Below are 17,500 nucleotides of genomic sequence, written 5' to 3'. Positions count from 1 at the left end.
GCAGATCATCCCCATCTTCGTCATTCGTTTGCTCTTGACTGACATGTTGTTCTTTCAAAGTTGCTCATTTGCATCAGTATTTGAATTTCCTCGCGAGAGAAGAGAAAATAGCTTCATTCTAACCTCGTTCCTTGCACATTCAGCGTTTTAGTGTTGGGATAAAACGAAAGTGATGCACCATTCGCCTTGAACACGAAGAATCCACCACTCTTGGACACAGAAGACTACTGGCCTCGCAAACTGAGCTCATCGTTTAGAAACAATTTGAGCTCGCTAAAGCCGCTCTGCCACTTAAATTTGCCACTATTTTTATCTTCCTCAATAGACAGTGGATAGCAAGTATTTAAATGTGCTTCTAGACCAATATTATGGGTTAAATCGTATGAACAAGAGCTCTTGTCGCCACATGCTGCCACTGCCATGTTTGCTGTGTAGCTTGATGTTGAGCTCTATGGCGAGCTGCTCGCAGAGTTGATGGTTGCCAGGTTTTGCTCCATGATAGAGGCAATCGTGGAGGCCAACTGCTGATCCAGCATGATAATGGCATGGGCATGGGCTGGTAGGTAGCGATGTCGAGTCGAGTAATGAGCTGCTGACGTGGCCTTGATTGTACCAGGTGGCACTGGGATAAAAGTAAACATAGTGTTTCAGTCGGCATTCCTGCATACTGCGTTGTTTGTACTACATCTGCAGAGTTGGCATGGGCATTTGACTTAGACATGGTAGACTGAACCAGAGTGCGTTGGCTGCTTCGAGATTTATTTTGTTTCTGCATGATATGTACGATCTTAAAAGACTGCAAGTCAAGGCACTTGCTTGAAGGGCAGACCTGAAATGTGGCTGACTATTGGTATTGGGGGTTTCTGTAAGGCGAGAATCATGTCATGTTGTGGAAAATTACTGGAAGCTTTGGCAACCGCTTAACCATTATAAAAGTGAAAGTACTTTGACCTAAACAATGAGCTACTGGCTACCATACGAACCTTGATTGCAAGGGTGAGGAGAGTAGAGTACACTAGGAACAAGTGAGGAAAGAACTAGTTAGCCTCTGTTAAGAGTTTAAACTTATAATTAACAGAAAATGCGCCAAATGACAACAGTAGTTTTTAACTCGTACAAATAAATATTTGAATTTGGGCAAAACTTCGCTGTTATCAAATTTCCTCTCATTCAGCGCACAACACCTGAATGGTATTAAATAAAGCATGTTTCCCTGCAACATTTAAATTTAAAGTCTCTGTTTAAGCTTAGATTGCAGAAAGGCCTAAGCAATCTATTTACAGTCCTCTAAGGCCCACCTTCATCAACCTCATTGTCTTGGTTTCATCTTGGTAACCTTTGTGAAGACGAATGTAGAGCAGAATTTCGATTTGAAAAGAAATATATCACTCGTCTGGCAGAAGTCCTTCAGCTACCACGTGTATTCAGTGTCCGCAAGGCAGTGTCAGCCATGATATTGAGGACCTTTGCATGCTTCTTCGTAGGCTTGCTTATCGAGTGTGGTAAACAGGAAGGGAATTGGGAAAACTTTTTGTCATAAAGTAAGTGGTAACTTCCGATATATCCTGGTACATGTACTTCTGAACAATATTATTTCCAAAATGTATATTTTCTTATAGCTTGAAAGTGATGTAGACAAGATGAGACATGCACCTCAGATCAGCATTTTAAACGTATGACACCTGAAGTCTTCATACTACAAACAAGAATAAAAGAAAAGGAAACTCATTCAGTTATCTTCTTCTGCGTTTATCACTGAAACTTTTTCATGAGAGCCATCATCATGTCTGATTCTTGTTTCATTTGCTGTTGCATAATTGCCATCATGTGACTTTGCTGCTGCACGAATTGGTTGATTTTCTGCCAACTCTGCTCCTGTTCCATCTTTTTTAGCTCCAATTATTTTTCCGTTAATGCAAAGTCTCGCTCTGATTTCTCTTGAAGAAACTCTATAGTGTCTTTCCTCCCGTGCCTTGATTTTTTTACTGGCATCCCTTCACCCTTCTTCTTTTCGCTTTCTGGTTTCTCCAATTTTTTCCATCACTTTCATTTGAATATCCTGAGCCTTCTGCTTGTCTTCTTCAATCCTCCTTTTTGCCATTGCCTCCTCCTCATCAATCAAACTTTGTAAGAGCTGCTCTGACTCTGACTGTGGCTCAACTTCGATACCAGAGGCTTCTTCTTCTTCTCTCATTTTCTTTTTGTATTTATCGGTGAGAACTTTGCAGCGATAGCGAATGGCACGCTTTGTGACCTTGACTTTCAGGCTCCGACATTCATTCAATGATCAGCTATATAACCTCAACAACCTCCACTCTCAACTGTTTGGGCTTTGAACTGATAAGGTTTTGCCACAAGAATTTCTCTACAAAGACCAACATCGTGGTCATCTTTCCACTCCATTGCTATTGCTATTTAATTGCTGGTGATTTCAATATCCACGTTGATGACATCAGCAATGTTGATGCTGTAACATTCTTGGATGTTCTTGAGTCTTTTGGACTTCAGCAGCTCGTCAAGCAGCCTACACATGTTCTCGGCCACACATTAGATCTTATAATATCCCGGTACTCTGATAACTTGCTCAAAGCTCCAGCTGTGACTGATTTCTTTGTCTCGGATCATACCTCACTTGTGTGCAACCTAGCATCACGTACATCCTATTCAACGGCCAAAGTGATCAATTATAGAAAGCTCAGACACATTGACATGGAGTCTTTTAAAAAAGACCTTTCCAAAACCTCACTATGTCAACGCCTTCCAGATGCCTATTTTATAACATCGACTGAAGACTTGTACAAGCTTGTCGCTGATAACAACAGTACACTATCTAACCTGCTCAATCATCATGCTCTGCTGAAGTCTAAGACTGTTAGGAAACGTCCTTCAGTGCCCTGGTATATGGCTGAACTCGGTGCAGCCAAGTGACTTCGGAGGAAAGCTGAAAGAAAGTGGAGAAGGACGGATTCACACAAGGACTTTATTGCATTGAAATCTCAGAGAAATCATACAACATATCTCATAAATGCTTTTGCATCATTCCGGACTGGCCGACCCAAGCAGATATGCATAAGTCCCCCAATCAAACTAAGATCGGGAAAAAACCTGCTCCGACTGCCGGGAAAGCCAAACAAAAGACACCCTCTGAAGAAATCGTTAACCCTTCTATTCTGCCTCTTATCAGGCAACAGCTCTCCAATTTAAATTTACCTTCCAACACAACTGTCATTCTACTAGCATCCTGGCAGAAAACAACAGGAAGGCAATATAATACCTACCTTTACAAATGTTGACATGATACAGGCTAATATACCTGTAACTGAAGGCCTGGCATTTCTCACGCACCTCTACAACCAAGGCTTAGGTTACAGTGCAATCAACACATCACGCTTGTCTTTGCGGTCTGTCATCACCCTGGGACAATCGACTACTTTTGGGAAACATCCATTAGTTACTCGATTCCTGAAAGGCATCTTAAACCTCCACTCCCTAGGTAATTGGGTATTGTGTTTAGATTCCTGCAATCTCTGCCAGAGATGAAAGAACTGACACTCAGACAACTGACCAAAAAGTTAACGACACTATTAGCCCTAGTGACAACCCAACGTTGCCAGACTCTGGCTAATCTCGATATGCAATTTATGAAAGAAATACCAACCAAAACAGTCTTCACGATTAAAGGAACCCTTAAAACGACTCACCCCAGCAAACACCTTGACCCCATTGAAATAGTAGCTTTTGCTCAGGACCTACAGCTTTGCCCAGTAGCTCATATTAGACATTATGTAACTAGAACCCAATCACTTCCCAAATCTACTACTTTACTAGTCAGCCATGTTAAACCACATACGGTGGTCACAAGTTCCACTGTCGCTCGCTGGGTACCCTTCTGCCCACAGCAGCAGGACTGCGGCTTCGTCTTATGGTTACTCATCTGGTCTTCTGCTCCCTGATATCCTTAAAGCTGGTGGCTGGTCCAATGCCAAAGTTTTTTCCAACATTACAATAAGCTGATAACCCATTGTTAGTGCCCTCCTGGGTCACTATTCGGGCACTAACAATGAAACTCAATCATAGATTTACGAACGTCACGCATCACACCTTTCATGTCTTTTTGTATTACACATCTGCTATTTAAGTGTACTCTACATCATTGTTTCATTAAACAACTGCCTGTGTGTTATTTGTCCTCTGATACGTCTTATTGGGATCTCTACTGCAGTCCATGACTTGCAAGCACTCACATCTTTATAAAGTCTCATGGTACTCCGTAGTGACGTAGGACTGATGACAGATAGAATTCTCCAATTAAACTCTAAGTTGAAGTTTGATTTGGATTCTATCTTGTCATCAGTCCGAATTGAAGGAGTAACATGCCCTCCCCATTGGCATTTACCCTTCCTTACTCTTTCGTTCCTGTGAGCAGTAACAAGTCTTTCTTTAAGTTATGGCTGATTAAGCAAGCATGCGTGCTTCTCATGTTACTTCTTCGTTCTGGACTGATGACAAGATAGAATCCAAATCAAACTTCAACTTACAGGTAAGTTTCGTTTAATTGGAGAATTCTTCTGTCTGTCTTCCATTTTGCACAATGGCCCCTTGTCCTGACTTAATTTTCTTTTATCAGGCTCCTATCCTTGTCGGCCTCGAGACGTCATTTACAGACTATAGGTTTCCGTTTTCCATCCTTAGATGTGTAAGATTCCCCCTTTTTACTCTGTGAAGTTGGTGCTGGTTTCGAGACAACAATGGGCTTCCCCTCACCCCAGTGAATAATTTTCTGTATCACGTGAGCTGCAAAAGGCTATGGAATCTGGTGGATTGCGTTATTTTACCAAAAATGGTTTTAATTCCTTTCCATGTGTTCTTAATGTTACCCCCGTTGTTCTTGAAAAACCAATTATAATACGAAACTTTTGCCTTTTTTATAGCAGTGTTGATCTTATTTTTCAAAGCCTTCAGGCACATCCAACTTTCGCTAGACACCACCCTAGATGCAAGTTTTTTCGCTTTGTCTCTCTCAAACATTAACTTTCTGAGATCAGGGGTATGCCAGGGAGAGTTTGAATTTCGGACCTCCTTTCGACGAAATGGTGCATGTGAATCGCATATGTTTAAAAACATATTCCTCCAGGCATTCCAGGCTACGTTGGGATCTGTTATATTCTCTACAAACTTCCATGGAACTAAGGTCAAATCTCCTCGAAACGTGGTGGGGTCAAAGTTTCTTATCTGTCTGCTGTTAATAATAGTAGGAGCGCATAGATGTGAGAATGGTCACTTATGCCAGTATGGGACACTCCATGACGGGAAATTTTACAGGGATCATTAGTTAAGAATAAATCAATTAATGTACTAGAGGAGGCAGTTATACGTGTTGGGACTTGAATTAACTGTGAATATTGCTATAAGTTGCATAATTCAAGAAAAGTTCTTCTTTGATGATTTTGGGGATTCGCTGAGATGAAATTGGTTTGCAAAAGAGTGACGAAAGCGTTTAAGATTTCGATGCCACACCCAGGAGGTTGATACCATATCCCAACAATGAAAGGTTTAGCATTTTATCACCTTTACAGCAATCCATTCCAGATTTATTTGACTGACCTGATTTAGGAAGCACTTGTAGTTTATAGTATCTCTAACATAAATCACAACCCCACCACCATGCCTATTACAATCGTTTCTCTCAAGACAATAGCCAGGTATACTCATTTCACTGCTTGACACCGAATCATCAAGATGTGTTTCGTTTACTGCTAGAGTATCGAAGGATTAAAGAGCCATATACGTTTTTAATTCGTCAATATGCCCCAGAAGGCTGGCAATATTTAGAGCAGCTATCTTAAAACCTCTAACATTAGGGAGGCCAAGAGTGGGAGAATCAAAAGTTTGATTTTCCTCCACTTGCCATAGCGGGACGTTCGTGGCTGACCCCCAAAAGAAAAAATCTCTATATATATACATGTATGTGAGAATATTTAAATATATATACTATATACTGTAGCAACTCTTTCAGTATGCTAATTTCATTATTCAAGTCCTTGTTCTTTTGTTTGAAGGTGTTAATGAGCTGAACATTAGCTTCCCGTTTCGGCTCAACCCTTTCATTATGTGAGAGGCCTGCTTGCAAATTTAATTTCGATAAAATTAGGTTTCAATGATCATAAAAGTGATTTTCAAGGTTCTTTAGTTCTGAATTTACCGTAGAACAGCACCCAAAGGAAGCCAAAGGACTTGATTCATTTGAAGAGATGTCAAAAACGGCGGCTGCAGAAGGCTCCTCTTAATTAGTGAGCTCAACCGAAAGCACGTTCGAGTCGTTCGAGTTGTCCACTTGTAGGGCGAGCAGTTCACCTTTTGAGGAATAAACTTTCATCAGCTTTGTTCGCAATGACGCAAAATTAGAGCCTTGGGTTTGTAGCATGTGAGTAGTCGAATACCATTTTAGAATTGTATCACCAGCTCTAAAAGAGAGCATCTTGTGGGTCTGGTCTTCTGAGAATTCGCCTGTATTGTTGGTTTCAAGAAGAATCTTGACCAGACAAATCACTTCTTCAAAGTTTCCAAACCATTTAAATTGATCTTTTGTATGTACATAGCTGAGTTAACTCACAAGAGCTGCAAAATTACTGTTTGATTTTGAAAGTTGCTCATATTCTTGATCAGAAAATGGCAGAGTGTCCAGAGCAACTTCATGCTTTGTATGTCTCTTACTGTGGGTCTTACTGTTGGTTGGTTGACTTTTCTTTCCTCGGATGGAACCTTCAATGGAACAGCACTGCGATATCGATGCTCCTTGTGTTTAATTGCTTATCAGTCAGTTGACAACCTCTTACTCTCTTCTCCTAGGCCAAGCATGCAGTAAAATTGGGTCCACAGTATAATCTACCTGGAAATAACAAGGAATAGCATAGAATTCCGTGTAGAGAATTTGGAGCTTTTTTCTTTATGGAATAAAACACCTCAAAAGGATTTTGGAGGACCATGATAAAATCGTTTTTAGGTTGTGACAAGGGAACAGAACTGACAATGGCCAAAATGACGGTACGCAAACTAGACAAAAGAACACAACACAAAACAGACAGGATGGAGAGACATGGACTAGTACAGAACCAGACAATGGAATGCAAAATGGACCGGGTGGCGAAACATGGACTAGCACAGAACAGGACAACAGACTAATATATAGATTCAGCCAACCTTTGCTCTGGTTATTTATTCTTACTGCGTGTAGAGTTAGAGAAAATGAAAGGTTTCGAATTGTCCGCGTTTTGGTGTTCCTGGTTGCTGTTTAATGAAAACATTTTCTTGCAGTCTTCTATAGAAAAATTCATTGCCTAACTAGTGAAATCCACGCTATAAATCACGAAGTGATGAGTGTGATATTGGTTTAAAAAAAGCAATTGTCAATTGTTCACTCTCATTTTAAAGCAAAACAAACAAACAAATCACCCTTTTTCTTTACATCCAAAAGGGTGTACATAATTGTTATTTAATTCCAGTTGAGAATAAAAATTCGATTTTCATTCCTGAACAAAGGAAGAACGAAATAACCACCTTTTAAAAATACGCATCCGTTTTAAATAATAAAATAACAAACAGTTTAGTGCCCAAGAAAAGTATCTGTGGAGTAACTTCTTCTACTAAGTATGAGCTATTACTGGTATTACTGGTAACCTTATCAGAGCCTCTAAAGATATGCCAAAAATTTCAATACAGACAAAAAAGCAGCTTTAAGTTTATACCCCTCAAATGCTTGACTTGAATAACTGCATGGATTAGAACCAGCAAAAATAGCAGAAAGAAAACATTTTCCAAACCGTCTTCCACAAAAAGCGTTGACTTTGTAAGGCCTATAGTTAATGTAGTATGCCCATGTAGCTGCGTCAAGGTACAAAAAGCGTGCAAAAAATGAAGCCTTGTTTATGTTTAGGTGAGTTAACCTGGGTTCAGCCTGTAATCCAATCAAAAACCATTACCTGGTCAGCGGTCAACTTAAAAAAAAAAAAACAGCTGATCTCAGTGAGCTCTAAGCTTGAGTCTGTGTTATGGTCATGTGATGCTGGTCAGCAGATACCTTGTTTTGACAGGTGTCAATTGATTGTAAGATGTATGCTGTAAACTAGCATGATACTGGTCGCATTGGCATACAAGGAGGGGTGGACGTACGGACGGTAAATGACGTCACGGCTATAAAACCAGAATTTGTCGCATCGCTGGGTTACCATATTTTCTAAAACGGACAGGGTGGCATTATGCAAACTGTACAAGATAATGCAGTACAAAACACTGCACCAAGACAGAAAAGACAATAAAGACAAGACTTGCAGGACAAGCAAGACGAGAGGGAAGAAACAGGATGGCGGAATCTCAAAGTTGTACCGAGGCTAAAAAGAAGGAAACACCATGAAAACGAAGAGTAAGAGGAAGTGGTGAAGTGGCAGGCATTTTTATGCAAGGAGCCAGAGACATAGGCAAAAGTGGATTGGCAGTGACCAGTGTCAATGGCAGTTACACTACAAGAGAAAACTTAAAGGAAACTATAACTGGAAGTGCTAAATTGTACGAATTAGTTGTAATGCTCTGATTCATGACTGCAGGGTTATGTAACGGTGACTTGACACTGTCTGTGAAGCTAGTTGTTTATATTACCAGTGACAAATAAGTCCGATTGTAAATTCAATAAAAAACAGTCTTCAGTCTTCTTCCATAAGTGGTGTTCCTTGTGGAAAAGGTTGTTTTTATGTCTTAAGTCGTTAAAGGTCATGACAATTCGCTATTTTAAGGGCTTGTGTTCCATTCCACTCTAAGGTGGTTTTGCTGTCATTAGCTAAATGATATCACTACTTGGCTCATGTTCAATCTCTATAGATTTGCAGGTTTACCAAGGAGATATCCTAGTTCCTTCCTAAGTTTTTGGGCGCATTCCACAAACGCAACACCAAAATGCTTGAATACCTTTTGTCCATCCTTTTGCCAGAGGCATTTTAATTTTTGTTTTCTCAGTACATCCAAAATGGTGTTAGTTTGTTACATCACCACGCACTTCATAATGTCAGCTCATGTTTAATTAAGCCAAAAAATGCCACTTCTTTTAACATTTTACATGCCCAGACAACTCGATGGTCCTGGACATAAGCTTTACATTCTTATCCTCTACTTCAATTTTTACTCAATTCCAGTGCGAGTTCCTAAAAGAAACACTTGTAGAACATAGCATTCAAACAATGATCTTCTTGCCCGGTGAGGTATAATACATTTTGGGGAGCAACTACAGAATGCAGGGTCACTTTTAACCATGGACCAAACAAGCTGGCTTGTTTGGCTCGGCAGTGGGAAAAATTATGAGCGTTAAGTGTTGGGTTCACATATTTAGCGGCTCATTTAACTCATCTGTGGATATAAGAACGAGGAATAACTTGCTTTGGTTAATTATTGAGTTATTATATTTAGTGAATCAAAGAACTTGGAATAATTGTTATGCGTGCAATTCTCGTGTGATATTATTTGCTGCAATAAGTTCACAATTCTGTACCATTATCAGTTTAATCAATCATTAATAATGAAACTACAGTAACCATAACTGTAAACGGGATGTAATAATTTCGAATAAAGTTATGATCAATAGTGATCCTAATGCTGAACAAGTAGTTGAAAACGAGATGTTATTGGTTAAGCATCTAACGCTTAGCTAATAACTGAAATGTAGATGTAAAAAAATTGGAGTATTTGAATCAATCTTTGAATTATGAAACTACAATAACCATAACCGTAAATGAGATGTAATAAATTCGAGTAAAGTACGTTCAATTGTTATCCTAACGCTTTACTTGTAACTGAAAACGAAATGTAAATATTGTTGTGTAAAGCTATGAGCAATTGTTATCCTAACGCTTAACTAGTAACTGAAATGGAGTTGAAATAAATTCGAGCAAAGTTATGATGAATTGCTATCCTTACGCTTAACAAGGAAACAATATTTTCGTTTTCAAGTTTAGTCTGTTTCATCTGCAGTATGATGACCAGCAGAACACAATGCTTGTAGAATGGTTCTTCTTATCTGCAAATTCTTCCTCTGTGCAAAGTGCATCGGAAGGCCAGGTGCTTGGCATTTTCTTTACTAGCACTCCCACTTGTTTGGCACTACATGGCACTCATACTGTGCTACGTTAGCTGCACAAGTTTCAAATTCTGGACGTGCGACTGAGCGCATGCCCCTTGCTCCATACTTTTTGATTGCCTGGTACGTAACTAATGGCCCGCGAAACAGCACAATAGCAGTTTTAATGTCCGTAGCGAGTGGCTGCTGCTTCACCAGTTCACAGGTAACTTCTGTTATGGACTTTAAGAAGTCCACAAACATTTCTTTCTGCGATTCCATGTGTTGTTCTACGAGTTTTACTGCGGCTCTGTAAAATTATGGGGTCACGCTTTCAGGAACTTCGGTATGTGGAATGTCAGGGTGAAGCTTCTGACAAATGAAGTGCGATAACACTAACAGGCAAATGGCCACTCTGGGTATAATTTCTGTTTTCTTTGATTTGGGGGGCATGTTTCCATGTAAAATTCCTTCATTCACCTCGGCTGTGAAGTCCCGCTGTAGATCACGGTGAATTGTTACGCACTGATCATCGAGCTAGTAAACCCTAATAATGTTTGTGTGGGCAACAAATATGGCGTCAAATAAGGGCTGGAAATTATTGAAAGCCATCTCGTCAAGGCATCTTTGGGCATCGCCAAGCTGCTCTGATGTCGGTCTCAGTGCCAAAGAATCAATCTAAAAGGCCATGCCCTTGATCCATTCTGTATGGATCTTGGCAGCGTTCTGAAGCTGAGTGGCTCCAAGGAGGCAGAAAGGCGTATTTTGTTCAATATCTTGTGCACTCTCCATTGCGATGAGCAATTGTTATCCACTCTTCCACTGAAGAGTTTGCATAAAGGGTGGATGTCTCCTGATGCTGTTTCATCGTCATTTTTCAGTAGCTTGATTAAAAACGCATAGATTTCCGGTGAACAAACAAAAGCTTTTCCATGTTTAGCGAGTAGCTTTACAAGTCCTGAGGAGGTTCACCTGCTGATCAGTATTTCCTTACTGATTTCACTGTTCTCTCATAACGGATTGATGATCTTTTCAATTGCAGGAGACCTGTTAGTTCCTGAATGGCCAATGAAGATTGTGAAGAGGTTGATGGGCTGTATATGTGTCCCAAGCATTAGTTGTGCGCCATGACTTCCAAGAGCAAAAGCGGAGCTTGTCAATGTTGACGCAAGGAGGTAGCCAATGGAACTGCTGATGGACTTGGCCATGTTGTCTAAAAATGAATAAACTTCGTCTGTGAACAATTCGGAATAATCAAATTGCATGGATGAGACTCTTTTATGAAAAAGAGCCCACGTCCCTTCACTCTTTCTCACTATTTCCGTGTACGGGTTACTCATGTTCACTGCATACGTGCATGTGCACACTAAAAGGTCTGAAAGTCAGCGCAATAAATTATGAAGGAATAACGGTAAGCAATTTTGTTCCTGCCGTTGGCACATTTGAATAACAAGAGTAATGTTTGTAAACAGATAACTTCCCTATACTGATTTCCCCTCTGTCATTCGGCACTGATCACTGCTACATCAGCTTTCTCTCGTATGATTAGCGCTGAGAATACCTTAGTTGACCAACATCCAGTTGTTTATTGTTTCTTGAACGGTGCCTTTGGGAGTAACCCACCCTCAAATAGATTTTATGCTATTTAAGATGTGCAGCAAGGGGTGCAATTTGGGAGACTTGCACTTGCGTTAAAAGGAACTCTTGTTAATACTAGCCATGTTATTAGCGTTAGCAACAATATTTTGCTACGACAATATAAGCGATACCTGGAAAAGTTTCAAGATGAGTGTGTGTTTGTTTCTCGGTAGTCATATTAGCAATGCTAACACTGTTAGGAGCGTTTGGAGCTATAACTTTGTTTATAACGAAGCTTTAGCTTTGTTCGTTGCTTGTTTAGAAGTATTTGGTAGTTTAGACGTAAGTTGTAGAATAAAATCGATATATTAGGACATTGTAAACTTGGAGTATGTTTGGTGTTTTGGGTCCTCATAGTGTCCTCACAAGATTTGAAGGCTTCATGTCAGTACTGGAGGTTATGGTTTATGAGATAGAATTGGAAAGTTAAACGACACTTACGTGTAAGTTGAAGTTTGACTTGAATTCTATCTCATAAAGAGTAGTAACCGAAGGTGTCTGACATGCCCACCTCTCCCTCCCTGTGCTTGTGTCGAGCTTTAAGGCCTTGGTTACTAATCCTCTTTATGGAATTACTTTCTGTGTCTAAATGTTCCTCCACTATGAGAAGGAGGATTTGAAACAATGATTGTGACGTCACTCCCTGCAGACTAGGTTCGTTCTTCATGTCAGACACCTTCGGTTACTACTCTTTATGAGATAGAATTCAAGTCAAACTTCAACTAACAGGTTAGTCTCGTTTAGCTATCCAATTGGGTTCTTAATTTCTATAAAGGAGATGGCTGTTGACTACAAGAAAAATACATACACCTGGTTTTGTTGTAGCAATTAATACTAGATTTGTAATTAAAGCTTAGTATTTGCACTCTCAACTCTCAAAGTCAAAAGCCTTGGTTAAAATATTAATAGTGTCTGTTCGTGTGACGTCACAAAAATTCCGAAAACGAGGCGCCGCCATCTTGGAGGAGTAATGTTTTATTTATAATGGCGGCAACTGAAGCGTGTCCTTCTGAGAGCGAGACAAATTCCAAGTTTATTCTGTCTGCCTATGGCGAGTCATTACAGGGTAACATAAGGAGAAGATATGTGGAGAAAATAGGGGCCATTGGTATCGACCCTTTCCTTATTCCGCAAGAAAACTTTACTCTGGAATGTCTTCCTCCAGTCGAGTCATGCGATCTTCTGTCATATCTAGTGCTCGATACGAGTTTTTATACAAAGGAGCAGTTTAAAAATTTCAGAAGTCTCCTTGCGTACAACCATATGGTGTCCGGCTTTATTACAAGTGTTCTTGGACAAACATTGCGAGATAAATACGTGGTTCTTGCAAAAGTAAGACATTCCCAACGAATGAATGATCCGCACGTGCCATTGTGGATAATATCAACCAAAGAAGGAACTGTTCTTTCAGCTCACTGTGCTGGGTGTATGGCCGGGCTGGGAGAATGCTGTTCTCATATCGCAAGTGTTCTTTTTTATATTGAAGTGTGGACGAGATTAAATGGGACGCTTGCCTGCACCCAAGTAAAATGTACGTAGCTGTTACCTACCACAGTTAAGCAAGTTGACTACGCAAGGATCAAAGAAATTAACTTTTCTTCTGCAAAGAAACTAAAAGCCGACCTCGATAAGTCCATTGAAACGGTTGCTTTCCCTGCTGTTGATTCAAGTCCACCATCTCACACTTCCACACCTAAACGTCCAGAAGTGAAAATGTCATCATCACTAGAACCTTCTGCTGAAGAAATGGATGCTTTTTATCACTCTTTGAGTGAATGCAAAATTAAACCAGTGTGTTTAAGTTTAATTCACCCATTTGCTGATTCATTTATTTCAAGTACTAGAAACATTAAGGCGGTGACAGACTTGTTTGATACCAAGTATCTAGAGCTTTCATATACTGATCTTCTAAAGGAGTGTAATAAAGTACAATTGAACCTATCTGATGAAGATATTAAGTCAATCGAAAGGGAAACTGTGGATCAGCCCAAAGGAAGTGCTTTTTTTAGACACAGGGCTGGAAGAGTGGGGGCTTCCAAATGCCGTGCAGCCAGTCATACAGATCCTTCACAGCCCTCCCAGTCTCTGGTCAAAGCTATTTGTTATCCAGATATTTTTCGCTTTTCCACAGCAGCCACAAGACATGGATGCAAACATGAGGATATTGCCATCGCAGAATATGAAAAAATAATGCGAAAAACTCGTGCTAACTTTGTTGTAACTAAATGTGGAACAATTATAAAAAAGAAGTACCAATTTTTACATGCCACTCCAGATTTTCTCTGTGAATGTGATTGCTGTGGACAGGGATGTGGCGAAGTCAAGTGCCCTTACTGCATAGATGGAGTTGACTTTGACAGCTATGTGCAAAAGAAATCTTCCTGTTTGCAGAAAAATGAATCTTGTCTCCAACTCAAAAGAGATCATGACTATTATTACCAAGCACAACAACAAATCCATACAAGTGGGAGAGGATATTTAGATTTTATTGTGTTTGCCTCAGATGGGCAAACATCAAAATTTTTCTTGGAAAGACTTGCTCCAGACATGAAACACTGGGAAACACAAATTCCCAAACTAGCAACTTTCTGGAGAATTTGCATATTACCAGAAATATTGGGAAGATGGTATACCCGAAAGATGGATTTAAAAGCCCAGCTTTCCCCAGAAGAAGTCGCAAAACCTGGTGACTGTTACTGCAGGGAAACAACTAGTGAAGCACCGATAACATGTGCCAACCACACATGCAAAATATCCAGATTTCATCCATCCTGTTTGGGTATCAAGAATGTAACAGTTCCAAAAATATGGTACTGCCCTCATTGTAGAAAGTTGCCTCAATTTACCAGGGCAAAAAGCAAGAAATTGCCTGAAATGAAGGATCAGTTCCTAAGTGAGGCAACAAAACTTGCAAGTATCTGCACATGTCAAAAAAAAGCACAGGCAAATGATAAACTGCTGAAATGTCATAATGAACAGTGCCCAAATGGTAAATTTTTTCATCTGTCATGCATGTCTTACAAACGTTATCCAAGCAATGCAAGAACAACCTGGCTTTGCTATAACTGTAAGATTACAGTACCTAAAAGTAGACCATCAACACCAGCTCAAGGGGATTCTGATTTGGTCGAAGAACTGGCTGGAACACCCGATAATGTAATGTCAGCCCCTATTATTAATGATTCAAGCTCCCAAAGTGATAATGATTTGAAGGCAGATTCACCTGCAACACCAATCAACATTGGTGCAAACACCCAACAGGATAGTGATGTTTTGTTTGTCAAAGAAACTGTCAACACAAATGTTAATAAGACAGGTTCACTAGGGAATCTGACTGATAGAGAATTTGCATTGATAGAGGATACACATGGCTGGTTAGACTGTTCTATAATCCACCAGGCACAAATCTACCTCAAACAGTTAAATCCGAACATTGAAGGATTTGAAAGGCCAACACTTGGTCCAATAAGAGCCTTTGACATTATCAGTGGTGAATTCATACAGATTTTGAACACTGGAGGTAACCACTGGGTATGTTTAAGTTCCATTGGTTGCTCCAGTGGCCATGTTAATTTATATGACAGTTTTTTTCATGATGTTGTCTGTGACGACATTGAGGAACAGGCAAGAAGTCTACTCGGACAGGAATTCAGGGGAATTAATGTTGTCCCTATTCAGCAGCAACTAAATGGATCTGACTGTGGGGTATTTGCTATAGCATTTGCTACGAGCCTTGTTTTTATGCAAGAGCCCTTGAGTATTCAATTTGATATCCCGAAGATGCGTCCTCACCTTTCAAGATGTTTGAGGTCCAATAGAATGGAACTTTTTCCAACCATTGATATTTAAAAGATTACCGGTAAATCCCAGTAGAGAACTTATTTTAAGGTAGAAAGAAAGGACCCAGTTATCTTGAGAGGCATTTTTTCATTCTGTACTAAAGGGATGTGTGGAATAAGGCCCCAATTACAAATGATGCCTGATATTAATACATGTACTAAATTCTCCCTTTGATTATTAAGCATAAAACAAGACAAATTGGAAGGAGAATCTAGCAGTTCATCAGGAGGCACTTGAGGCTTCATTCCAAAGAGCTAGAAATATTGTTGTAATTATTTACTGCCTCTCCAACCCAGTGTTAGATATTAAAGGAGGACCCTTATCCATGGATAAAAATACCATTTATTACTAAGGCTCACCATTATTCTCTACAGGATCAGAAAATTTGATCGAAACAGTGTCACATATCTGTGTGGGAGGCTAATATGAACCTTGCAATATATATATTTGTATGAAAGAAAGCTACATTATTAAAATTATACAATAAAAACCTGCTGAAGCTTGTGACAAGGGTGAATCATTACCACGTAAGAAATGTTTACATTTTCTCGATAATCCTTATTCTTTTCAACCATTAAGTCGTGAGTTTACAGTCAAGGTTGGTCACATGGGCCGGGTTGTTCGAAGCTGAGTTAAGATAACCCAGGGTTAGTGCGAAACACAGACATTAAAGCTTAAAAAGTAAATTCAGTTTAATTGTTTTTGTCAACAAGTAGATGATTAGATGCTCTTGAAAAGAACAGAGAAAATAACCTGAGAAAATCCTTTTGAATAAAAGAAAAATAAACTGGGGTTAGAATTTAACCCCGGGTTAGTGCTAACTGGCATTCAAACAACTGGGCCCTGAAACTCATCTTGCTTGAATGGATTTGTAGGTGACTCCCCATAGAGCTGCAGTGTTTTTAATCACCCTTTTTTCATGCATATCACTTTTCAGGCTTAAGTAACAACAACTACAATTCTATTTAACAAGCTTGCTACACTTCTTGGCTAAGTATTTAGGTGTACTGTAAATGGACTGGGGCTCAGGCAAGACGTATGGCTAATTCAGACAACTTGATGAGTTATTACCTATTAAAGAAATCAATCAAAACTCACAATAGGAGGACAGAGGTTAACAAGGGCAGCACAAACTCGAATTATCTTGTCAATCAGTGGGGCTTTGCTCTTGTCCTCACATGCTAAGTAGTCAGTTGACAGAGTACTTTGTAAGATTGTGTACTTTTGTCTCAGAATTCCAATAACTCTCTCCACGTGAATTCTGACATTGGCGATTTTACGTGTCTTTTCTACATCAACTGGATCCAGCTGTTGTTTGCCCCTGGTAAATGCAGGGACGTTCAGTTCTGCCTGGTGAAACCACACCTGCTCGTGGACAGTGAAACCTCCGTCTGCAAGGACAAGATCCCCAGGAAGTAAATTTTTTAAAAAGCCACAGTTCTCTGTAAGAAATTTGTCCGATGTGCGGCCCCCCCAGGCCTCGCTTACAAATGATATTGTTCCCTGTGGTGTTATCCCAATTAACACTTTTGCAGTGTTATGGTGTTTGTAGTTCGAAAAGGTCTGTGCTCTTGCTAACAGATTGGATGGCCTATCAATAAATATCTCGAAACAGTCAATGATCACACTTGTCTTTAGACCAAAAGAATCAATGAAACATTTTGGCATTGTTCTTTGAAGCTGTTCCCGACTTGGCCAGGAAATTAAAGGAGATAAACGAACATCCATGACAATTAACCAGGTGACAATAATGCGAGAAACAACAGTTCTAGAAACACCAAAACGATAAGCAAGATCTTGGTGTGGGACGGCCAGCCGTAGTTTTATCAACACCAGAACAAACTCCTGAAATTTACTCAATGACAGGGAGCGTCTGTTGACATGTGGAGATACAAAGGAGAATGTTTTCATTAAAACTTCCCT

General features: G+C 39.8%; 1 protein-coding gene and 1 pseudogene across 1 annotated transcript in view; one reads left to right on the top strand and one right to left on the bottom strand.

Moving 5' to 3' along the window:
- Window positions 1–12,721: 12,721 nt before the first annotated feature.
- Window positions 12,722–15,586, top strand: LOC138053598 (uncharacterized; annotated as a pseudogene).
- Window positions 15,587–16,660: 1,074 nt separating this feature from the next.
- LOC138053597 (uncharacterized) overlaps window positions 16,661–17,500 on the bottom strand; it is a 1,536-nt gene continuing 696 nt past the window's right edge. Inside the window, exon 1 of the mRNA XM_068900207.1 lies at window positions 16,661–17,500. This exon is cut by the window's right edge and continues 696 nt beyond it. Within this exon, the coding sequence (XP_068756308.1) occupies window positions 16,661–17,500 (840 nt within the window).

Source organism: Montipora capricornis, chromosome 6 (genome assembly GCF_036669925.1).
Source record: "Montipora capricornis isolate CH-2021 chromosome 6, ASM3666992v2, whole genome shotgun sequence".
Taxonomy (NCBI): domain Eukaryota; kingdom Metazoa; phylum Cnidaria; class Anthozoa; order Scleractinia; family Acroporidae; genus Montipora; species Montipora capricornis.
Note: the sequence above shows the minus strand (reverse complement) of the source record. Positions and strands in the feature narration are given on the sequence as shown.